This window comes from Coenobita brevimanus, chromosome 82 (genome assembly GCF_032717465.1).
Source record: "Coenobita brevimanus isolate Jiangsu-jjx chromosome 82, ASM3271746v2, whole genome shotgun sequence".
Taxonomy (NCBI): domain Eukaryota; kingdom Metazoa; phylum Arthropoda; class Malacostraca; order Decapoda; family Coenobitidae; genus Coenobita; species Coenobita brevimanus.
Genome location: NC_137035.1, coordinates 14452332 through 14478920, shown reverse-complemented (window position 1 = coordinate 14478920; position 26589 = coordinate 14452332). Strand labels below are relative to the sequence as shown.

At 41.6% G+C, this 26589-nt stretch overlaps 2 protein-coding genes across 2 annotated transcripts; one reads left to right on the top strand and one right to left on the bottom strand.

Annotated features, from left to right (window-relative positions):
- Positions 1 to 413: 413 nt before the first annotated feature.
- LOC145409610 (uncharacterized) lies at positions 414 to 2579 on the top strand. The gene has a single exon (XM_080279963.1). It carries the CDS (start codon positions 414 to 416, stop codon positions 2577 to 2579), a length of 2166 nt encoding a protein of 721 aa, XP_080136089.1.
- Positions 2580 to 22540: 19961 nt separating this feature from the next.
- On the bottom strand, positions 22541 to 22966 carry LOC145409609 (serine/threonine-protein kinase 17A-like). Its single transcript, XM_080279961.1, has one exon. The coding sequence runs from the start codon at positions 22964 to 22966 to the stop codon at positions 22541 to 22543; it is 426 nt and encodes a 141-aa protein (XP_080136087.1).
- Positions 22967 to 26589: the final 3623 nt, after the last annotated feature.

Sequence of the window (26589 nt, the reverse complement as noted above, 5' to 3'; positions counted from 1 at the left end):
GAGGCTGAAAGGCTGGCAGCTACATTTGCCCAGAGGACCTCCCCCACACAGCTTCCAGAAGACACCAGACATAAGCAGGAAGCCCTAAACCAGACCAGGACGGATCTTATAAACATGTGCAAGGCCACCCCAGCTGACTCTGATCATCTATTCACGATGCATGAGCTTGATCAAGCCTTGAAACAAGCACTGACACTGCCCCAGGCCCAGATGGTATCACCTATTCCATGCTCACACACGCTGGGCCTACAGCAAGATCCGCCTTCCTAGACTTATTAAATCACTCCTGGTCTATGGGCAAACTCCCCGGGCAATGGAAGACTGCAACCATTCACCCCATCCCCAAACCACCTGATCCCACATCCTTTAGACCCATCTCCCTTCTCAGCTGCTTAAGCAAAACTGTCGAGAGGATGGTGCTTGGGCGCCTCAACTGGATTCTGCCCTCACCCCACAGTCACATCTTTGCTTACACCAGAGGCAGGGGGACGGCTGAGTGCCTGAGCTCCTTCCTCTCGGAGTTGCGTGGAGGAAGAGGCCTGGCCATTTTTATAGACCTGGAAAAGGCCTTCGAGCTGGCATGCCCGAGGGCCATCCTTGCAACCCTAGCAAGCAGGGGAGTCAAGGGTCGCCTCCTGTGCTGGCTCGAGAGCTTCTTCCAGGGCCGACGGGCAGCAGTACGATTTCAGGGGCACACGTCATCAGAACACTGCCACATCAACGGAACCCCACAGGGCAGCATTCTCAGCCCCACGCTTTTTAACGCCCTAATAAACTGCCTCCTACAGGTGGACCTAGGCCCTGGAGCCCGACTCCTCTGTTATGCTGATGATACAACGCTGGTAGTCCACGGAGGCCCATATCATGCAAAAGCCCAGAGGGCTCTGACAAGACTCCACCTAAAATGTACAGAGCTGGGACTCAAAATCAACCCAAATAAAACCAAGGCTCTTCCCTTCCTCATAAACCCACCGAAAGACAAACTCCACCTCGGTGACACAGCCATCGATCATGTTCCAACACACAAGTACCTGGGGGTCATCTTTGACTCCAAACTTTCTTTCCGAACGGAGGTGAACCACCTCCGAGAAAGAACAAAGCTTCGCCACAATGCTCTGCGATCCTTGGCAGGAAAGGGAAAGGGTGCCACATTCAAAGTCCTCCGTCTATTCTACATCCAGACCATAAGAGCAATAGTGGACTATGCGGCGCCAGTACTACCGTCCCTTGACGAGCCACAATTGGCCAAACTGGAAGTCATCCAAAACAGTGCCATGCGCACCATGACTGGTGCACCCATGTGGACCAGACTATGCAATCTCCGCATGGAATGTCACCTCGAATCCTTACACCTTCGCATACAAGCAAGGGTGGCGGGCCTGGCAGCCAAACTAGCCCACAATGCTTCCCCCCTTCCCCTACTGCCACGGCTCACAGCAGCAGCCAGCCTCCACCAGGACTTACTCACAAATAGCTGGATTCATAATGTAGCTCGAGCCATCCACACCTATGAACTGGATAACTTTATAGCACAGGCCAATAACACACCTGCCACCAACTTCATCCCCCAGCCTCCTTGGAGTCCACCCCTACTCACGCTCATTCTCACGCACACACTATCCAAAAAACGAACGCCAACCCAATTGCTGCGTCAAGAGGGCCTCAGACAAATTGCCACCCACACAATCCCACAGTCCAATACGTACTACACCGACGGTTCTGTCACACCAACCAATGCCGGAGGAGCTTTTGTGTGCGGGGACAGATCTTTTGGCTTCCGTGTCACAGATGGTGCCTCCACCCTCCAGGCCGAGCTGGCAGCCATCTCAGCTGCCCTCTCTGACGCCCTAGAGGACAACCCCACTACTCCCACTATCATTCACACAGACTCTGCTTCGGCTATTCATACTCTTCGCCAACAAACTCACAAAGACAACATTCACTTAATACATGACATTCTCACCACCTCACAAGGTATCCGCAATGCTGGAGGATCGATTATTATAAATTGGATCCCAAGTCATGTAGGCATCGTGGGAAACGAGAAGGCAGACCTCACAGCAAAACACGCCCTAGAAAAACCGAGCATCGATTTCGTCATCACGACAAGCCTAAGCCAAGTCAAGCAAGGCATTAGAGAAAGGGCAGCCAGATTAAATAAGGATGACCACCGCCTATATGTCGAACTGCGTTCCCCCTCCGCTAGGTGGTATGCACTTGCCACACGCTACAAGCCACTACCAACTACCACTAGATCCAACTTTAACAAGCTCACTCGTCTGCGCCGCCTTCGCCTGGGATATAAATGCTGCAGTGAAATCATCGACGATGACGAAGCCCCTGAATCTGAATGTCAGCACTGTCAATCGGCTACACTCTACCCCCTCCTGCACTACCTCCTCAAATGCCCAGCCACCTCACGCATCAGGAAAAGACCTCTTCCAAACCCAGATATTCCCAGAACCCATGATGCAGCCAGATCCATTAACTCTTTACGAAATGCTGCAGCCTACGTTGTAGCCACGGTCCCTCTCCCAATATTGACTGAGGTGGTGCGCTCTGCCCCTCCTCCCACCTAACATGCATGTCCATCGATATGCAAGTATACCTGTGTGTATGAGTGTGTGTGTGTGTGTGTGTGTGTGTGTGTGTGTGTGAATATGCACATATATACGTGAATATGTGCATATATATGTTTGTACCAGTCCAGAGACTGCTCCGGCAGTATCTACCACTTACTGATCTATGCTTACATTCACTGACTGGGCTAACATATGGCCCGGCCCCTTCCATTTAAACGAAGGGGAAATCTTTAACAAACAAACATGTTCTAAATCATCAGTCTCATACTGAAGGTCCTACTCAGACGCCTGGATGTCCGGATGTGGCGAGGGTGGCAAGGTGAAGGGAAAGTTAAAGTCCCAGTCTAGCAGGGCTAGACTCCATTCCCCCTGGGCAGGGTCCACTGCCATCTTGGCAACAGTATTAATGCCCAGCGTGTGGGTGCTGCTGCTCCTGTCTACTTGGCTTAAGTCATGGAGTATGTTGCAGCCGAAGTGCTTGCGTTGGCTGGTAATGCTGCCCGTGACAAGAAGACTTGTATCATTCCCCGTCACATGCAGCTGGCCATCCTTAATGAAGAGGAGCTGAACAAGCTCTTTTCTGACACCACCAACGCCAAGAGAGGTGTCCTGCCTAAATCCAGGTTGTCCTACTCCCCAAGATGACGGAGAAGCTACTTTAGGATTCACATCCATTTCTTAAGAGTGAATAGACTTAGGCATTGCTCTACATAACCGTCTGTGTGTGTGTGTGTGTGTGTGTGTGTGTTCCTGTATGTATGTGTGCATATATATATGTATGTAGGTATGTGTGTCTGTATGCATGTGTATATAATCTCTAGTCTTTCAAACGCAGTGTGTCCAGACTTCTCGAAATGAACATATGTTGAATTTTGGCTCTTTTTGGTTATATATATATATATATATATATATATATATATATATATATATATATATATATATATATATATATATATATATATTGGAAGGAACTGTTTTGCTGGCTCGTGACCTATGGTTCCTTCCTCCTGGCATAAAAAAAAAAAAAAAAAAAAAGAACGTAGCACGTGTTGTCTGCTACTGCGTTTCTGTGCATGTCTTTATGTTTGTTGCATGGAAGTAGCTATTTACATCCGAGAAGGTGCAATGTTCGATTGATATTCCCACTGCCAATTGTCCTTACAAAATATAAGCATCGTAACATCCTGAACGGGTGGGAGGGCTGATGGATGAATGAAAACATAGATGATGGCATGCCTTCAGCCATGGAAATATTGGACAAAATTGTTGAATGATATGATGATGTATTATCCGCTGGGTGACGAACATGGTGGATTTGATTCCCCCCAAAACTAGCACTTACGACAATGACAAAATAACAATTAATATTAATCACACTATTGCCTATAATAGTAATAGTAGTTACTCCTCTTCTGGTTGCTCTTATTTTAATTCTTCTTCGTATTTTTTCTTTGTGATTTATATCCATTAATAATTTCGTCTTTCCTACAAATTTTCATTATTATAATTATTTCTTATCGTCATTTCAAAAATATTCACTTGGTTTCTCTAGTATAACAAAAACAAATACAAAAACAACAACAAGAACAACTACTACTACTATTACTAGTACTACAAATACAATGACTACTAGTACTACATCCACCACCACTAGTACTTTCACAACCAGAAGCATTAATGATTTATGCAAGTTTGTGGTTACAGTGGGGCCTGTTTGAAAAGGGTTCTTATGGAGGTCGATGTTGTTGAGAACGCTACTCGGTATATGGTGATGAGGGCAAGGTAATGTCCTGCCTGCTTGCCTGGGTAGGTATGTGGTTGTACCGGGTGGTGCAGCGCTTGTCCATTTGAGAGTGATAGATGGAGCTTGGGAATAAGAGAAAACGGCCGTGAGACCGACAAATTCAAGGGATAACCTGTTTGTCTGGAGTTATTAGGAAACGGGCCAGCACGTATTGCAGAGACTCGCTTGACGCCCTCTCCTCTCGATGATGAACCCATCACCGGTGATGAGTCGCGCCTTGTGCTATTGCAAGGCACGGCAACTGCCGCGGGTGATGACGGGATCACCTATACCACACTGAGACTCATCGCTCAAGTCCCTGGCAATCCCTCTCTGTCACTGTTCAGCCTGAATCTAAAAGGTAATCTACCCTGCAGACTGGACCCGTAGCATCATCATTCCCATTCGTAAGCCTAATTCCTTTGATTTCTGTCCCCTTTCCCAAAATTCCTGCATTTACAAAGTCCTCGGGAGAATTCTTATAGCAAGCTCCGCGATCTTCTTCAGGACCAGATCTCTCCCCGTCTGTTTGGTTTCCCCCCAGGCCAGAGAACACAACATTGCCTTACAGAATAACTCACCTCACATCCTCCTCCTGCACACCCTTCATTGACCTCAAAGCTGCATTCAGCGTCGTCAACCGTGACGTCATCCTTAACGAACTTGCCCACCTGTCTCAGGCCACCAGTTCTACCGGCTGGAAAGCGACCTGTCCCATCGTCACTCTCGGGTTCTGTTTTGTGGGGTGGTTAGTGATAACCGATCCTTCAGTCTTGACACACCTCAGGGTGGGTTACTTAGCCCCTTTCTCTTCAATCTTCTCATGAATAGACTCCTCCATCTTTTAGATCCAATCCCAGACTCCTCTCTGATCCTAACCTATGCTGTTGATATCTGCATCCATTCCCCTTCTCCCGTCACTCTTCAACATCTCCTAGATGCAAGGCTGCATCTACCTGTGGTTTGATTATCAACACTGCCAATATCAAGTGTTTTCTCGATCCCTCACTCATACGCTTGCTTGCACAACCATAACCCTCCTCGGCTTTCGTCGTGAGGTAGTGTAGGATTTTGCGTACGTCGGGTTTCCTCTGTCTTCCCTATCTAACCCATTCCAGTATATATACACAATCTACACACGCCTCTACTGCACTGAAACGCCCACTTTTGACTCGCATGGGTTTAGTATCCCCGGCAATCGCTCATTTCTACCTATTATATATTCTCTCCCTCGTTGATTATAATGCTATCCCTGTCACTCTTGTCCCCCGAACACGGTTCCGACCACATCAATTGACACAAAATTCCGGCGATGCGCCTCATTCTTCGCTGCGCAAGGTCTGCTCCAGTAAGCAGCATGCTCCCAAAACTCAATCTGTAATATTTGTTCTCCAAGGGTCTTGCATAATCTATATGCAGATGGTGAACCAGCATCTGGCCAGGAAAGGACTGGAGTGGTCGGTGGTTTCATATTCTTAAAACAATTACCTGGTATCACAACTTCTAGTCAGTTCTGAAATATCTTGATCAATCTTTGGCCACCATACCCAGTTCCTTGCCTCTGCCTTCACTGCTGAAATACCGTTATGGCCAACATGCAAGTGATCCAATACCTTACAGTGCAGGTCCCCTGGCAATACCACTCTGTTCCTATACAAGATAACATCCTCATGAATACTTAAATCTTCTTTCACCATGGTATACTCAGTTAAAGCTGGAATGATATCCTTACTCCATCCAAACTTCAGACAGTTTTGCAACTGACAAAGAATTACATCCTTCTTGGTTTCCTTCCTAATAGTGGAAGAGGAAATGTCATCAAAATCCAGAGATTTTATCAACTTGTATTCTGCAGGAGTTCCAGATCCAATATAATCCTCTACTGGTAGTCTGCTGAGGGCATCTGCCACTACATTATCCATCCCAGATTTGTGAGCCAAGTCATAATCATACTGGGACAGGAACAAAGCCCATCTTTGAATTCTGGCATCAGCATTAGCAGGGACTGGTTTTCCCTTGCCAAATAATCCAAGTAATGGTCTGTGATCTGTCCTAGCAAGAAAGTGTCTTCCAAACAAAAAATATCTAAATCTTTTGACAGTACAAACTAAAGCCAGGCCTTCCCTGTCAATTTGTGAGTAATTCTTTTTAGCCTCTGATATATATATATATATATATATATATATATATATATATATATATATATATATATATTACAAAATACGCTGGTTTCTCTTTACCCTCTTGGATCTGTAACAGAACAAATCCAACCCCACTGGGAGAGGCATCTACTTCAACAATCAAAGGAGACTGACCATCAAAATTAGTCAACAAGGTTGAATTCTTTATATTATTTTTGATGTCCTCAAATGCCTCGTGCTCTAGCGTTGTCCACTGGAATTTGACATCCTTCTTTAATAAATCATACAACAGTGCTACCTAAGTTGAAAAATTCATAACAAATTTACAATAATATGTGATCAATCCCAAGAAGGAGTGTAGGCTATTTCAGCAGTTGATTAAGGAGCAGGGGCATCAAGTATACCCTGAAGTTTGCTTGGCGAAGGCTTGATACCCTAACCTGAGATATGATACCATACCTAAGTATTCCAAGTCATTCACATGCAACTGAGACTTATCCTTGTTGATCTGAACATTATGGTCCTGAAAAATATTGAGTACCCTTTTAAGCCTCTCATTATGCTCACCTTTGTTTTCACCTGAAATAATGGTATCATCTTGGTATGCTGCTACACCTTCTACCTGAGCCATTAACTGTGAAATAAACCTCAGAAAAATAGCTGGAGATGAGGAAAGGTCAAAAGGTAATCTCTTATACTTGAACATTCCTTTATGAGTGTTTATCACTACGAGCTTCTGGCTCTTTTCATCAACTGGATTTTGCAAATAAGGATTCTAGAGGTCAATCTTAGAGAACACATTGCCCTTACCAATTCCTGGCAATAACTCTTCGATTTTAGGAAGAAGATACTTATTACGTTGGATCTACTTATTTAGCTCTTTAAAATCACCACATATTCTAACAGAATTTTTCTCAGCCTTCAATATAGGTATAACTGGTGCTGCTCACTAACTGCAAGAAATTGGTTCTAAAATGCCTTCCCTGACAAGCTTGTCTAAAGCATCTTCTACCATCTGCCTATGATGAAAAGGAACTGTGCAAGCCTTCATGAATTTTGGAGAAACCTCACTCTTAACCTGGACCTTGGCTATGATGTCTGAGATAAGCTTGTTAGGGTCAATACAGTACTGGTCTAATAAATGGCTTGCAACCAAAACCTGCTGGACCTTGTAAAGTTATCTAATCCAGCTAAATGAATTCCAACCCTGGCCATAAGATAGTTGCCACACAAATTGTTATTAAGGGAATCCTCAACATAAAAGCAATGAGTTACCTCATGACTATTGTACTTTACCAGTGTCTGCCTTACCTATCACCTGTACATCTGAATTATCACAAGCAACTAATACTTTTCTGGAAGATTCAACGTCTAGCTTTAATAATCTTGCCCAATCACTTGTCAGAGTAGAGACTGCTGCTCCACTGTCAATTTCCAAAGGTACCGGTTTTCCATTAATTGTATAGTAAAAAAATCTCTGCTTTCACAGCACATATAGGCTCCTTCACAGTCAACTGTTTTCCCTCACCTTCTTCAGAAATGTCCTGTTCCTCTGGATCATTAGGCACTCTTACAGGTGTTGTTCCACGAGCGGTTTTCTTGAGATTGTCTGAAGGCTTACCAATACCAGTACTAAGCCTTGTCCTATATTTCTAATGTTCTTCACCTTCATTCCTTGTTGCCCCACAATCTCATTTTAAATGTCCTTTCTTTTACCTTTATGGCACATGAAGTCCTTGAAACGGCACATGCTGCTCTCATGAGGGTAACCAAATGATGACAGAGTAGTTTTCTGGAGCTCACATTTACAACTCTTACTTGCTGTGGCTCATTCGTCTCACCTACAACGCTTTCTCCATGTTTAAAATTCTCAATAATCTAAGGGAAGGTCATCTTCTGTAAGTCTAAGTTTTCAGCGACTAAGTTTGGAAAATACACTTCACGTTCTGCTGCCATAAACTGGTGTCTCACTCCTGGATCAAACTGTTTATCAAAATTACAGTCTTTTGCTAGGCCCTTAAGTTCTGCATACAGTTCATCTAGATTCTCTTCAGCCCTTTGTCTTCTTTGCTGAAAGGCAAGTAAACTATGGTGGCATGCGGGCTTTACAACAAAATATTTCTGAAGCACCGATACCAAGTCACTAAGACTTTGTATGAGTTATTTCTGGAGCACAAAGGTTGCCTAGCACACTAAATGTCTGTACCAAGTCACTAAGATTTTGTATGAGTTATTTCTGGAGCACAAAGGTTGCCTAGCACACTAAATGTCTGTACCAAGTCACTAAGATTTTGTATGAGGTAAATCTGGAGCACAAAGGTTGCCTAGCACACTAAATGTCTGTACCAAGTCACTAAGATTTTGTATGAGGTAAATCTGGAGCACAAAGGTTGCCTAGCACACTAAATGTCTGTACCAAGTCACTAAGATTTTGTATGAGGTAAATCTGGAGCACAAAGGTTGCCTAGCACACTAAATCTCTGTACCAAGTCACTAAGATTTTGTATGAGTTATTTCTGGAGCACAAAGGTTGCCTAGCACACTAAATCTCGGTACCAAGTCACTAAGATATTGTACGAGGTAAATCTGGGACTGAAAGGTTGCCTAGCACACTTAATCTGTACCAACGGACACGAGCAATACATTTTCCTTTTTCTCATCTGTTATTGCTAGGTGAGCAAAATTAGCTTCTAATAAACTCAGCCACAGTTTCACAGAAATCTTGGATGGATCAAAATGTTCAATTTTGACCTGGGACCCTGACGACTCCATAACGTAAACTTCCCTGACTTAACCTCCTATAACTTTGTCTTGGCCTGGATCACCTGCACAACAGCTTCTCATCACCTGTGGGTGCCTAATCCATTTGACCAAGGCCATTCAGATACTCCACGATCCTCGTCGCCAATAGTAGTGGCTAATAAAACAGACAGGAAGTAGCTAGCATGTTTACTCTCGGGTCCGCTTAACTACAAAAACGCAAGAGGTCTGCGCTTGCACAGATCCACGATGCAATCAACCCTTACATTACCAATGTGCATAGAAAAGTATTCCTTGACTCGAATATACAAGAATAAAACAAATTATTGTAAATTACAGCAACGTGAAAATACGGACTTATAAGCAGACAAATACCAATCAAAACGAAGGATAATAAGTCTAAAGAAAGAATCAAGTATCAACTGAAATGCAAAAATCAGACACCACCTTAAATGGAGAATCAAAACACCAGTAATCTTTGACACTTCCTGCACTCCACCTACCCCTGGCGGTTCTGCCCCTGCTTCAGGCATTCAGCAGGGTAATGAGGCGGGTCAGGGACGGCCGGGACTTAGGCTCGGGCGACAAGGCATCCCTAACCCATCCCTTCACCTCCGGAAGCAGGGCCAGACCCCCCCTCATCGACAAATCGTGCATCAGCCGACCCACACTGAACGTCTCAGAGGCCAGGGAGCTCTTATGGCCCGCCAGAACCTCCGGGGCGATCCAGTCGAACACTTTCTGCATCTCCTCAGAATGCGCCTTACCAAACACTGCTTTAGTCGTGCTGGCCATTCCAAAATCAATAAGAGTCACTATCCATCCAGCACCCTCACTTCGCACACAAACATTATCTATTTTGATGTCATTATGGTACACACCACGGGCTGCGATGTCAAGGACTATGGTGGCCACCTGACGACCCACTGATGTGATAAATTTTGAATCCATCTCACTGAACCGCTCCTCGCAGAAGCTCTGAAGATTTTGTCCGGCAAATTTTGTCACAAGAATTTTCTTATCGGGACACACAGCAATCAGCTTCTATGTGCCCGCCACGCCCTTCACCTTGTCTAGGAAAAGCGTCTCGTCAACCAAGAGGTGTTCCTCGTCCTCACCGCTGGACTTCTTCAATACCCAGTTCTTGCCTTCGCCCCGCAACCGCCAACACTTGCCCTGGCCTCCACTGCCCAACACCTTAACTTCACTTTTTTTACAAACCTGTTGAACGGCCTTTGCTGGCCATGCCCGAATCCCACGCACGGAGCACAATCTATGAAGATTCTTAAACGCAGCCATTTTGCCGAGAGCAAGATTAGTGCACGCTATCTCTACCAAACTCGAGAGACAACTAAGCTCCAAGTTTGAACGACGCGAATTTATACTCGCCAGCGGTCCAAAATATCAGGTTTCCCCAGGGCCTAAATAATATATTTTTATGTTTGTCTTCTGATGATTAATATATTGTCCTTGGTATTCTTTATATTTCAGTAACTTTCACACACATTAAAGATTTAATTTCTAACTTGGGTAAATGAATGAGATCAAACAGAATAGCTTCGCAGAGTTATTACGTTTTACTTTAAATGAGTGACAGCGAGAAAACTTGTATAAAGAACCGAAAATGTAAGTTCTAACCGTAGACTAATATTTGATAAATAATTAGTTTTCATGATAATCACCGTTTTTCAACTAGTGTCTGTTTACTCCGTCTCCTGGGCGTGGGAAAGAATAACAGGCTGTATTTTCTTGACAAATACTACGAGAATCTAGTTGTAAGTTAGGCAGTTTGATTCAAATGCGTTATTTACAGTACTGTGCCACATTTTCGAAAGTTCGTAACCTTTCTGTGAAATTATCATTTTCTCCAAGTCATCATGACAGGTGAAGCTGAAGATTTTTTACGGTACTGTGCCGCATTTTCGAAAGTATTAATTTTTTTTTTTAGAAATTACCATTTTCTCCAAATCATTATGACAGGTGAAGCTGAAGTGTGGCGGTTTCGAGGAATTATGCAAGCTTCCAGTTCATCCCACTTTCACACACTCGTAAGTGCTAAGTCTTATCCTTCAAGCGTTGTAGTCATTGCATTACGTTTTTAAGCCCCTCAGTCGCGTCTTCTCTCGTTTTTCGCAGCAGTTACCCTAACACCATTCGATTTTAGTTACAGAATGAGTACAAGAGTCTGAGAGTGTTAATACTGGTACCATAAACTCCCTTAAGGTCGAGATAATTATGGTATTCTATTTCAGCTGAAGTCGGACGATTTTATCAAACTGAAAGTGGGTCACAGACAATAGGTAACTATGGTTCTCTGTATCTCTAACTATATCGAAGAAAATAATATGTACCTATATTTGTTGTACTTAACTAAAAGTACATGGCAATATATCAATTTCTTTAGAACGCTTGTATCTAACTATAAACTGATGTACTCGTAAATCTATGTATCCTTAAAAACTACCTTACATCAAACCGTACAGGCTAGGCTATTGATATAAATCTGTGTATCGCAAAAATTATCTGCACCTGCTGTGTACATATCAATGTAACTTCCTATGTCCCTAAAAATTGTCTGCAGCCACATCCCAGTGTTAATTAGATGAAGGATTATGAGGAGCTGCGGTCACTTGCTTTATGCCATTCTTGTTCAAAAACTGTTGTATCTCCTGTGATGCAAAATAAGCATTAGCTGAAACAATGATATCAGGCAATCCAAAATTACAAAAGGATCTTCTAAGCAACTCAGTGGCAGAAGTAGAGGTCATAGAATTGGTTACATGGATACCTAGGAATTTAGTATGTGCATCCACAACAACAAGAAAATATTTGTTCTCCAAGGGTCCTGCATAATCTATATGCAGATGGTGAACCAGCATCTGGCCAGGAAAGGACTGGAGTGGTCGGTGGTTTCATATTCTTAAAACAATTACCTGGTATCACAACTTCTAGTCAGTTCTGAAATATCTTGATCAATCTTTGGCCACCATACCCAGTTCCTTGCCTCTGCCTTCACTGCTGAAATACCGTTATGGCCAACATGCAAGTGATCCAATACCTTACAGTGCAGGTCCCCTGGCAATACCACTCTGTTCCTATACAAGATAACATCCTCATGAATACTTAAATCTTCTTTCACCATGGTATACTCAGTTAAAGCTGGAATGATATCCTTACTCCATCCAAACTTCAGACAGTTTTGCAACTGACAAAGAATTACATCCTTCTTGGTTTGCTTCCTAACAGTGAAAAAGGAAATGTCATCAAAATCCAGAGATTTTATCAACTTGTATTCTGCAGGAGTTCCAGATTCAATATCATCCTCTACTGGTAGTCTGCTGAGGGCATCTGCCACTACATTATCCATCCCAGATTTGTGAGCCAAGTCATAATCATACTGGGACAGGAACAAAGCCCATCTTTGAATTCTGGCATCAGCATTAGCAGGGACTGGTTTTCCCTTGCCAAATAATCCAAGTAATGGTCTGTGATCTGTCCTAGCAAGAAAGTGTCTTCCAAGCAAAAAATATCTAAATCTTTTGACAGTAGAAACTAAAGCCAGGCCTTCCCTGTCAATTTGTGAGTAATTCTTTTTAGACTCATATATATATATATATATATATATATATATATATATATATATATATATATAATATATACAGTATATATATATATATATATATATATATATATATATATATATATAATATATACAGTATATATATATATATATATATATATATATATATATATATATATATATATATATATATACAGTATATATATATATATATATATATATATATATATATATAATATATACAGTATATATATATATATATATATATATATATAATATATACAGTATATATATATATATATATATATATATATATATATAATATATATACAGTATATATATATATATATATATATATATATATATATATATATATATATATATATTGTGCAAAATACGCTGGTTTCTCTTTACCCTCTTGGATCTGTAACAGAACAAATCCAACCCCAGTGGCAGAGGCATCTACTTCAACAATCAAAGGAGACTGACAATCAAAATTAGTCAACAAGGTTGAATTCTTTAAATCAGTTTTGATGTCCTCAAATGCCTGGTGCTCTAGCGTTGTCCACTGGAATTGGACATCCTTCTTTAATAAATCATACAACAGTGCTACCTAAGTTGAAAAATTCTTAAATTTACAATAATATGTGATCAATCCCAAGAAGGAGTGTAGGCTATTTCAGCAGTTGATTATGGAGCAGGGGCATCAAGTATACCCTGAAGTTCGCTTGGCGAAGGCTCGACACCCTAACCTGAGATATGATACCCTACCTAAGTATTCCAAGTCATTCACATGCAACTGAGACTTATCCTTGTTGATCTGAACATTATGGTCCTGAAAAATTTTGAGTACCCTTTTAAGCCTCTCATCATGCTCACCTTTGTTTTCACCTGAAATAATGGTATCATCTTGGTATCCTGCTACACCTTCTACCTGAGCCATTAACTGTGAAATAAACCTCAGAAAAATAGCTGGAGATGAGGAAAGGTCAAAAGGTAATCTCTTATACTTGAACATTCCTTTATGAGTGTTTATCACTACGAGCTTCTGGCTCTTTTCATCAACTGGAATTTGCAAATAAGGATTCTAGAGGTCAATCTTAGAGAACACATTGCCCTTACCAATTCCTGGCAATAACTCTTCGATTTTAGGAAGAAGATACTTATCACGTTGGATCTACTTATTTAGCTCTTTAAAATCACCACATATTCTAACAGATTTCTTGTCAGTCTTCAATACAGGTACAACTGGTGCTGCTCACTAACTGCAAGAAATTGGTTCTAAAATGCCTTCCCTGACAAGCTTGTCTAAAGCATCTTCAACCATCTGCCTATGATGAAAAGGACCTATGCGAGCCTTCATGAATTTTGGAGAAACCTCACTCTTAACCTGTACCTTGGCTATGATGCCTAAGATAGGTTTGTTAGGGTCAATACAGTACTGGTCTAATAAATGGCTTGCAACCAAAACCTGCTGAACCTTAAAGTTTTCATCTAATCCAGCTAAATGAATTCCAACCCTGGTCATAAGATAGTTGCCACACAAATTGTTATTAAGAGAATGCTCAACATAAAAGCAATGAGTTACCTCATGACTATTATACTTTACCAGTGTCTGCCTTACCTATCACCTGTACATCTGAATTATCACAAGCAACTAATATTTTTCTGGAAGATTCAATGTCTAGCTTTAATAATCTTGCCCAACCACTTGTCAGAGTAGAGACTGCTGCTCCACTGTCAATTTCCAAAGGTACCTATTTTCCATTAATTGTATAGTAAAAAAAATCTGCTTTCACTGCACGTATAGGCTCCTTCACAGTCAACTGTTTTCCCTCACCTTCAGAACTGTCCTCTTCCTCTGGATCATTAGGCACTCTTACAGGTGTTGTTCCACGAGCGGTTTTCTTGAGATTGCCTGAAGCCTTACCAATACCAGTACTAAGCCTTGTCCTATATTTCTAATGTTCTTCACCTTCATTCCTTGTTGCCCCACAAACTCATTTTAAATGTCCTTTCTTTTACCTTTATGGCACATGAAGTCCTTGAAACGGCACATGCTGCTCTCATGAGGGTAACCAAATGATGACAGTAGTTTTCTGGAGCTCACATTTACAACTCTTACTTGCTGTGGCTCATTCGTCTCACCTACAACGCTTTCTCCATGTTTAAAATTCTCAATAATCTAAGGGAAGGTCATCTTCTGTAAGTCTAAGTTTTCAGCGACTAAGTTTGGAAAATACACTTCACGTTCTGCTGCCATAAACTGGTGTCTCACTCCTGGATCAAACTGTTTATCAAAATTACAGTCTTTTGCTAGGCCCTTAAGTTCTGCATACAGTTCATCTAGATTCTCTTCAGCCCTTTGTCTTCTTTGCTGAAAGGCAAGTAAACTATGGTGGCATGCGGGCTTTACAACAAAATATTTCTGAAGCACCGATACCAAGTCACTAAGACTTTGTATGAGTTATTTCTGGAGCACAAAGGTTGCCCAGCACACTAAATGTCTGTACCAAGTCACTAAGATTTTGTATGAGGTAAATCTGGAGCACAAAGGTTGCCTAGCACACTAAATGTCTGTACCAAGTCACTAAGATTTTGTATGAGGTAAATCTGGAGCACAAAGGTTGCCTAGCACACTAAATCTCTGTACCAAGTCACTAAGATTTTGTATGAGTTATTTCTGGAGCACAAAGGTTGCCTAGCACACTAAATCTCGGTACCAAGTCACTAAGATATTGTATGAGGTAAATCTGGGACTGAAAGGTTGCCTAGCACACTTAATCTGTACCAACGGACACGAGCAATACATTTTCCTTTTTCTCATCTGTTATTGCTAGGTGAGCAAAATTAGCTTCTAATAAACTCAGCCACAGTTTCACAGAAATCTTGGATGGATCAAAATGTTCAATTTTGACCTGGGACCCTGACGACTCCATAACGTAAACTTCCCTGACTTAACCTCCTATAACTTTGTCTTGGCCTGGATCACCTGCACAACAGCTTCTCATCACCTGTGGGTGCCTAATCCATTTGACCAAGGCCATTCAGATACTCCACGATCCTCGTCGCCAATAGTAGTGGCTAATAAAACAGACAGGAAGTAGCTAGCATGTTTACTCTCAGGTCCGCTTAACTACAAAAACGCAAGAGGTCTGCGCTTGCACAGATCCACGATGCAATCAACCCTTACATTACCAATGTGCATAGAAAAGTATTCCTTGACTCGAATATACAAGAATAAAACAAATTATTGTAAATTACAGCAACGTGAAAATACGGACTTATAAGCAGACAAATACCAATCAAAACGAAGGATAATAAGTCTAAAGAAAGAATCAAGTATCAACTGAAATGCAAAAATCAGACACCACCTTAAATGGAGAATCAAAACACCAGTAATCTTTGACACTTCCTGCACTCCACCTACCCCTGGCGGTTCTGCCCCTGCTTCAGGCATTCAGCAGGGTAATGAGGCGGGTCAGGGACGGCCGGGACTTAGGCTCGGGCGACAAGGCATCCCTAACCCATCCCTTCACCTCCGGAAGCAGGGCCAGACCCCCCCTCATCGACAAATCGTGCATCAGCCGACCCACACTGAACGTCTCAGAGGCCAGGGAGCTCTTATGGCCCGCCAGAACCTCCGGGGCGATCCAGTCGAACACTTTCTGCATCTCCTCAGAATGCGCCTTACCAAACACTGCTTTAGTCGTGCTGGCCATTCCAAAATCAATAAGAGTCACTATCCATCCAGCACCCTCACTTCGCACACAAACATTATCTATTTTGATGTCATTATGGTACACACCACGGGCTGCGATGTCAAGGACTATGGTGGCCACCTGACGACCCACTGATGTGATAAATTTTGAATCCATCTCACTGAACCGCTCCTCGCAGAAGCTCTGAAGATTTTGTCCGGCAAATTTTGTCACAAGAATTTTCTTATCGGGACACACAGCAATCAGCTTCTATGTGCCCGCCACGCCCTTCACCTTGTCTAGGAAAAGCGTCTCGTCAACCAAGAGGTGTTCCTCGTCCTCACCGCTGGACTTCTTCAATACCCAGTTCTTGCCTTCGCCCCGCAACCGCCAACACTTGCCCTGGCCTCCACTGCCCAACACCTTAACTTCACTTTTTTTACAAACCTGTTGAACGGCCTTTGCTGGCCATGCCCGAATCCCACGCACGGAGCACAATCTATGAAGATTCTTAAACGCAGCCATTTTGCCGAGAGCAAGATTAGTGCACGCTATCTCTACCAAACTCGAGAGACAACTAAGCTCCAAGTTTGAACGACGCGAATTTATACTCGCCAGCGGTCCAAAATATCAGGTTTCCCCAGGGCCTAAATAATATATTTTTATGTTTGTCTTCTGATGATTAAAATATTGTCCTTGGTATTCTTTATATTTCAGTAACTTTCACACACATTAAAGATTTAATTTCTAACTTGGGTAAATGAATGAGATCAAACAGAATAGCTTCGCAGAGTTATTACGTTTTACTTTAAATGAGTGACAGCGAGAAAACTTGTATAAAGAACCGAAAATGTAAGTTCTAACCGTAGACTAATATTTGATAAATAATTAGTTTTCATGATAATCACCGTTTTTCAACTAGTGTCTGTTTACTCCGTCTCCTGGGCGTGGGAAAGAATAACAGGCTGTATTTTCTTGACAAATACTACGAGAATCTAGTTGTAAGTTAGGCAGTTTGATTCAAATGCGTTATTTACAGTACTGTGCCACATTTTCGAAAGTTCGTAACCTTTCTGTGAAATTATCATTTTCTCCAAGTCATCATGACAGGTGAAGCTGAAGATTTTTTACGGTACTGTGCCGCATTTTCGAAAGTATTAATTTTTTTTTTAGAAATTACCATTTTCTCCAAATCATTATGACAGGTGAAGCTGAAGTGTGGCGGTTTCGAGGAATTATGTAAGCTTCCAGTTCATCCCACTTTCACACACTCGTAAGTGCTAAGTCTTATCCTTCAAGCGTTGTAGTCATTGCATTACGTTTTTAAGCCCCTCAGTCGCGTCTTCTCTCGTTTTTCGCAGCAGTTACCCTAACACCATTCGATTTTAGTTACAGAATGAGTACAAGAGTCTGAGAGTGTTAATACTGGTACCATAAACTCCCTTGTGGTCGAGATAATTATGGTATTCTATTTCAGCTGAAGTCGGACGATTTTATCAAACTGAAAGTGGGTCACAGACAATAGGTAACTATGGTTCTCTGTATCTCTAACTATATCGAAGAAAATAATATGTACCTATATTTGTTGTACTTAACTAAAAGTACATGGCAATATATCAATTTCTTTAGAACGCTTGTATCTAACTATAAACTGATGTACTCGTAAATCTATGTATCCTTAAAAACTACCTTACATCAAACCGTACAGGCTAGGCTATTGATATAAATCTGTGTATCGCAAAAATTATCTGCACCTGCTGTGTACATATCAATGTAACTTCCTATGTCCCTAAAAATTGTCTGCAGCCACATCCCAGTGTTAATTAGATGAAGGATTATGAGGAGCTGCGGTCACTTGCTTTATGCCATTCTTGTTCAAAAACTGTTGTATCTCCTGTGATGCAAAATAAGCATTAGCTGAAACAATGATATCAGGCAATCCAAAATTACAAAAGGATCTTCTAAGCAACTCAATGGCAGAAGTAGAGGTCATAGAATTGGTTACATGGATACCTAGGAATTTAGTATGTGCATCCACAATAACAAGAAAATATTTGTTCTCCAAGGGTCCTGCATAATCTATATGCAGATGGTGAACCAGCATCTGGCCAGGAAAGGACTGGAGTGGTCGGTGGTTTCATATTCTTAAAACAATTACCTGGTATCACAACTTCTAGTCAGTTCTGAAATATCTTGATCAATCTTTGGCCACCATACCCAGTTCCTTGCCTCTGCCTTCACTGCTGAAATACCGTTATGGCCAACATGCAAGTGATCCAATACCTTACAGTGCAGGTCCCCTGGCAATACCACTCTGTTCCTATACAAGATAACATCCTCATGAATACTTAAATCTTCTTTCACCATGGTATACTCAGTTAAAGTTGGAATGATATCCTTACTCCATCCAAACTTCAGACAGTTTTGCAACTGACAAAGAATTACATCCTTCTTGGTTTGCTTCCTAATAGTGGAAAAGGAAATGTCATCAAAATCCAGAGATTTTATCAACTTGTATTCTGCAGGAGTTCCAGATTCAATATCATCCTCTACTGGTAGTCTGCTGAGGGCATCTGCCACTACATTATCCATCCCAGATTTGTGAGCCAAGTCATAATCATACTGGGACAGGAACAAAGCCCATCTTTGAATTCTGGCATCAGCATTAGCAGGGACTGGTTTTCCCTTGCCAAATAATCCAAGTAATGGTCTGTGATCTGTCCTAGCAAGAAAGTGTCTTCCAAGCAAAAAATATCTAAATCTTTTGACAGTACAAACTAAAGCCAGGCCTTCCCTGTCAATTTGTGAGTAATTCTTTTTAGCCTCTGATATATATATATATATATATATATATATATATATATATATATATATATATATATATTTATATATATATATATATATATATATATATATATATATATATTGTGCAAAATACGCTGGTTTCTCTTTACCCTCTTGGATCTGTAACAGAACAAATCCAACCCCAGTGGGAGAGGCATCTACTTCAACAATCAAAGGAGATTGACCATCAAAATTAGTCAACAAGGTTGAATTCTTTAAATCAGTTTTCATGTCCTCAAATGCCTGGTGCTCTAGCGTTGTCCACTGGAATTTGACATCCTTCTATCATACAACAGTGCTACCTAAGTTGAAAAATTCTTAACAAATTTACAATAATATGTGATCAATCCCAAGAAGGAGTGTAGGCTATTTCAGCAGTTGATTAAGGAGCAGGGGCATCAAGTATACCCTGAAGTTTGCTTGACGAAGGCTCGATACCCTAACCTGAGATATGATACCATACCTTAGTATTCCAAGTCATTCACATGCAACTGAGACTTATCCTTGTTGATCTGAACATTATGGTCCTGCAAAATTTTGAGTACCCTTTTAAGCCTCTCATCATGCTCACTTTTGTTTTCACCTGAAATAATGGTATCATCTTGGTATGCTGCTACACCTTCTACCTGAGCCATTAACTGTGAAATAAACCTCAGAAAAATAGCTGGAGATGAGGAAAGGTCAAAAGGTAATCTCTTATACTTGAACATTCCTTTATGAGTGTTTATCACTACGAGCTTCTGGCTCTTTTCATCAACTGGATTTTGCAAATAAGGATTCTAGAGGTCAATCTTAGAGAACACATTGCCCTTACCAATTCCTGGCAATAACTCTTCGATTTTAGGAAGAAGATACTTATCACGTTGGATCTACTTATTTAGCTCTTTAAAATCACCACATATTCTAACAGATTTCTTGTCAGCCTTCAATACAGGTACAACTGGTGCTGCTCACTAACTGCAAGAAATTGGTTCTAAAATGCCTTCCTTGACAAGCTTGTCTAAAGCATCTTCAACCATCTGCCTATGATGAAAAGGAACTGTGCGAGCCTTCATGAATTTTGGAGAAACCTCACTCTTAACCTGTACCTTGGCTATGATGCCTGAGATAGGCTTGTTAGGGCCAATACAGTACTGGTCTAATAAATGGCTTGCAACCAAAACCAGCTGAACCTTAAAGTTTTCATCTAATCCAGCTAAATGAATCCCAACCCTGGTCATAAGATAGTTGCCACACAAATTGTTATTAAGGGAATCCTCAACATAAAAGCAATGAGTTACCTCATGACTATTGTACTTTACCAGTGTCTGCCTTACCTATCACCTGTACATCTGAATTATCACAAGCAACTAATATTTTTCTGGAAGATTCAATATCTAGCTTTAATAATCTTGCCCAATCACTTGTCAGAGTAGAGACTGCTGCTCCACTGTCAATATCCAAAGGTACCTGTTTTCCATTAACTGTATAGTAAAAAAAATCTGCTTTCACTGCACATATAGGCTTCTTCACAGTCAACTGTTTTCCCTCACCTTCTTCAGAAATGTCCTGTTCCTCTGGATCATTAGGCACTCTTACAGGTGTTGTTCCACGAGCGGTTTTCTTGAGATTGCCTGAAGCCTTACCAATACCAGTACTAAGCCTTGTCCTATATTTCTAATGTTCTTCACCTTCATTCCTTGTTGCCCCACAAACTCTTTTTAAATGTCCTTTCTTTTACCTTTATGGCACATGAAGTCCTTGAAACGGCACTTGCTGCTCTCATGAGGGTAACCAAATGATGACAAAGTAGTTTTCTGGAGCTCACATTTACAACTCTTACTTGCTGTGGCTCATTCGTCTCACCTACAACGCTTTCTCCATGTTTAAATTTCTCAAAAATCTAAGGGAAGGTCATCTTCTGTAAGTCTAAGTTTTCAGCGACTAAGTTTGGAAAATATACTTCTCGTTCTGCTGCCATAAACTGGTGTCTCACTCCTGGATCAAACTGTTTATCAAAATTACAGTCTTTTGCTAGGCCCTTAAGTTCTGCATACAGTTCATTTAGATTCTCTTCAGCCCTTTGTCTTCTTTGCTGAAAGGCAAGTAAACTATGGTGGCATGCGGGCTTTACAACAAAATATTTCTGAAGCACCGATACCAAGTCACTAAGACTTTGTATGAGTTATTTCTGGAGCACAAAGGTTGCCTAGCACACTAAATGTCTGTACCAAGTCACTAAGATTTTGTATGAGGTAAATCTGGAGCACAAAGGTTGTCTAGCACACTAAATGTCTGTACCAAGTCACAAAGATTTTGTATGAGTTATTTCTGGAGCACAAAGGTTGCCTAGCACACTAAATCTCTGTACCAAGTCACTTAGATTTTGTATGAGTTATTTCTGGAGCACAAAGGTTGTCTAGCACACTAAATGTCTGTACCAAGTCACTAAGATTTTGTATGAGGTAAATCTGGGGCTGAAAGGTTGCCTAGCACACTTAATCTGTACCAACGGACACGAGCAATACATTTTCCTTTTTCTCATCTGTTATTGCTAGGTGAGCAAAATTAGCTTCTAATAAACTCAGCCACAGTTTCACAGAAATCTTGGATGGATCAAAATGTTCAATTTTGACCTGGGACCCTGACGACTCCATAACGTAAACTTCCCTGACTTAACCTCCTATAACTTTGTCTTGGCCTGGATCACCTGCACAACAGCTTCTCATCACCTGTGGGTGCCTAATCCATTTGACCAAGGCCATTCAGATACTCCACGATCCTCGTCGCCAATAGTAGTGGCTAATAAAACAGACAGGAAGTAGCTGGCATGTTTACTCTCAGGTCCGCTTAACTACAAAAACGCAAGAGGTCTGCGCTTGCACAGATCCACGATGCAATCAACCCTTACATAACCAATGTGCATAGAAAAGTATTCCTTGACTCGAATATGCAACAATAAAACATATTATTGTAAATTACAGCAACGTGAAAATAAGGACTTATAAGCAGACAAATACCAATCAAAACGAAGGATAATAAGTCTAAAGAAAGAATCAAGTATTAACTGAAATGCAAAAATCAGACACCACCTTAAATGGAGAATCAAAACACCTGTAATCTTTGAGACTTCCTGCACTCCACCTACCCCTGGCGGTTCTGCCCCTGCTTCAAGCATTCAGCAGGGTAATGAGGCTGGTCAGGGACGGCCGGGACTTAGGCTCGGGCGATAAGGCATCCCTAACCCATCCCTTCACCTCCGGAAGCAGGGCCAGACCGCCCCTCATCGACAAATCGTGCATCAGCCAACCCACACTGAACGTCTCAGAGGCCAGGGAGCTCTTATGGCCCGCCAGAACCTCCGGGGCGATCCAGTCGAACACTTTCTGCATCTCCTCAGAATGCACCTTACCAAACATTGCTTTAGTCGTGCTGGCCATTCCAAAATCAATAAGAGTCACTATCCATCCAGCACCCTCACTTCGCACACAAACATTATCTAGTTTGATGTCATTATGGTACACACCACGGGCTGCGATGTCAAGGACTATGGTGGCCACCTGACGACCCACTGATGTGATAAATTTTGAATCCATCTCACTGAACCGCCCCTCGCAGAAGCTCTGAAGATTTTGCCCGGCAAATTTTGTCACAAGAATTTTCTTATCGGGACACACAGCAATCAGCTTCTATGTGCCCGCCACGCCCTTCACCTTGTCTAGGAAATGCGTCTCGTCAACCTCGTCCTCACCGCTGGACTTCTTCAATACCCAGTTCTTGCCTTCGCCCCGCAACCGCCAACACTTGCCCTGGCCTCCACTGCCCAACACCTTAACTTCACTTTTTTTACAAACCTGTTGAAGGGCCTTTGCTGGCCATGCCCGAATCCCACGCACGGAGCACAATCTATGAAGATTCTTGAACGCAGCCATTTTGCCGAGAGCAAGATTAGTGCACGCCACCTCTACGAAACTCGAGAGACACCTAAACTCGAAATTTGATTCCTGGGCCAGCTGTCGTGCCGCGTTTTCTTCTTAAGCGGTTGCTATACTAGGTGCTAAGTGGTGGCAAACATCATCCACTCACTTGATGTAGTGCTACCTACGTCCTCCTTCAACTTTATCACTCTTTTTCTATGTCTGCCTTCTCTCTTCCTATTTCTCCCAACTTTCCTGTCACCTTTTATTACTCTTTTTCCTTTTCAGCTGGTTTTGCATTGAGTGACTAAGTCAAATGGTTTCCTGTAAGCCAGAAAATCATTTACATTGTTGGGTGGAATTCATCTCAGAGTAACAAAGGTGTCTTGGAGACCAAACATCAAAGGAGTCCTACACCAGGGAGATGACACTGGAAGATGTGACTCGGCCAGTTACTTACATGGGCAATGAGAGACGGAGAAGGAAGGCATGGAGAACCTACACCTGGCGTCCATTTCCCCAGCAGACAGTCTAGGGAAAATGACGCCGACGGCAAAACACAAACCCGAGTGAAAGCAGCAAAACTAACATCTCTATGGGTAAGATGCAAGAAAAACATGGTTAAAACTCATGGAAAACAATCAGAAAATACAAATAACAAACTACAGTGGAAAAGAAATAGCTGAAAGGGAGACCAACAAAAATGAGGTAGCATATTACGTACATACATCAGCAAGGGCAAGAAGTCTGCCCTCAAAGTAAATGGAAGAAATGGAAAAAGAGAACTCGTTTAAAATGGATGATAAAAACCTGAAATGCGACGCATATCTTAAAACAAGTAAAAGCTAAGGAACCCAACTAGAAACGGCTCTGAAACACATAAAACAGGAAAAAAACAATGACAGCAGGACTAGATGCCAACACAACATATAAGTGAACAATGCTATGCACCTACAGTTTATGGTTGTGTTGGAATGCACAAAACCTTCCCAGAGAAGGTAAATGGCAAGGAAGTACTGTACAGTATATGCCTTGCCAATTATTTTAAACTGAAAATTCTCATCCTTGCTGAGCAATGTAGTTTACCACATTCTAGTCTGTGCTCGGGTATACATCACTACACCCTTTGTGCCAATAAGGAGTGTTTTATTCTAAAACCTGCCAGTTTCACCCAGTCCATCTGCTTATGACATTTCCCACTCACAATCTGAATACCAGACACAAGCAATTAATAGCTTTTATTCAGGAATACACTTGCACAATTGAGGCAAGGGCTGGTAATGGCACTGGTACTATACCTAACAGCTCAAGCACCATTACAAACTCCTCAGTGTTACAAAGTCTTACTACAGATGTGTATGATGCTGACCCACAACACAGGAGAGACGGAAAACTCTTCATTCTGAGCAAATGTTCAAATGAGTTTTCCCTTTTAATTTTTGGTCATAATACATAAAACAGCCTCCAGAGAATGCCCAAATTTCCCCCTGAAAGAAATTTTTACCAAATTATGAATCCACATTCTAAAGGTAAACTACAGATGAAGAGATTCAGAAGCAACTGACATGCAAGTTGCACTGGTAAGTCTAGCTTACATGGATGCTCTGATGAGTGGCAGTGTTCACTCCAAGGGTATTTTAAGTGTCTGGGTGATGTAGTTAACCAACATCGATGTGATTTTGACCACAGTGATTAGGAGATAGGGAACCCTAATTTAGGCACTGTACAGAAACAAAACATTGTAGGCATTAAATTATTTTACGTACTAGTAAACGGAAAGAAAGTAGAGTACAGTACAAACTAGCCCAGTGACACCACACTCCAATTGCACCTTGTCCTGGCCTATCTGCAACATGCCTTCCTCAATGGTCCCTTGTTCACCAAATGGATGATTTTCACAGGCCTGTGTATAAACAGTAAGCTTATTATGCCATACAGCAATTCACTGATATGTTGCGTTTTATGCTATAAATACCGGTATCCACTGCTAGCCACCGAAAAAGCTGATATGGTAGTTTCTCCAAATTGACAGTACCTGTACCAGTTGTAGCTATGTAAAAGTTGTGCTATTCTCAGCACACCCCTGATTTATGTGGATGAATTACTGTACATTCAGTGTTTACCATGGATATCTCCCCTTCTTTCTAGTTCCAGATGCCTAACCCACAGTTCATGGGAGACAGCTTAAATAAAATTACCCTTCAGGCTATCAACACACTACATCATGCCACTTCATGCCAACTTCTCTCATGCACTCCTTCAGTACCACCAAGGCTATCTCAACATATCATCATTCCATCATGCCACCTTCTCTCATGCACTCCTCCAGTACCACGAAGGCTATCACAACACATCACCATTCCCTCATGTCACCTTCTCTCAAATATTCCTCCATGGCAACTCTCCACCACATTCTTGTTTTCCTTTCCTCAGTCCCTCTTTAACTTCATCTTTTTACACTCTTTGTTAACACTTCTTTCCTCATGCATTACATACACCCATACACTTCAACACATTAGCTATAATATAGCGCGTATAGGAAAAATAATAATATGCAAGACATGAAGGCAACATCACATCATGTCTTGGTAACAAGTTTAATAAACTGTTCAGATGGAATAATTATACTCGCAATTGGAATATATATATATATATATATATATATATATATATATATATATATATATATATATATATATATATATATATATATTGGGATAAACTTTCCTGGGGAGAAGTTATGGCCTGACTTGCAGTCTTTTCAGGTGTAAGGATAGAGAGCAAGAGGCTGAAAGTGTCTCCACACGGGTTTATTGTATTTTATTCCTGCTGTCTCCACACGGGTTTATTGTATTTTATTCCTGCTGTCTCCACACGGGTTTATTGTATTTTATTCCTGCTGTCTCCACACGGGTTTATTGTATTTTATTCCTGCTGTCTCCACACGGGTTTATTGTATTTTATTCCTGCTGTCTCCACACGGGTTTATTGTATTTTATTCCTGCTGTCTCCACACGGGTTTATTGTATTTTATTCCTGCTGTCTCCACACGGGTTTATTGTATTTTATTCCTGCTGTCTCCACACGGGTTTATTGTATTTTATTCCTGCTGTCTCCACACGGGTTTATTGTATTTTATTCCTGCTGTCTCCACACGGGTTTATTGTATTTTATTCCTGCTGTCTCCACACGGGTTTAATCAGTTACCTGGACAGGCAGATATTGAGGCCATTGCTCCCGCTGATTATTTTTAACTTGTGTAAAATTTTCTACATATTTCTTTACTTGCTGCTGCTAGTGGT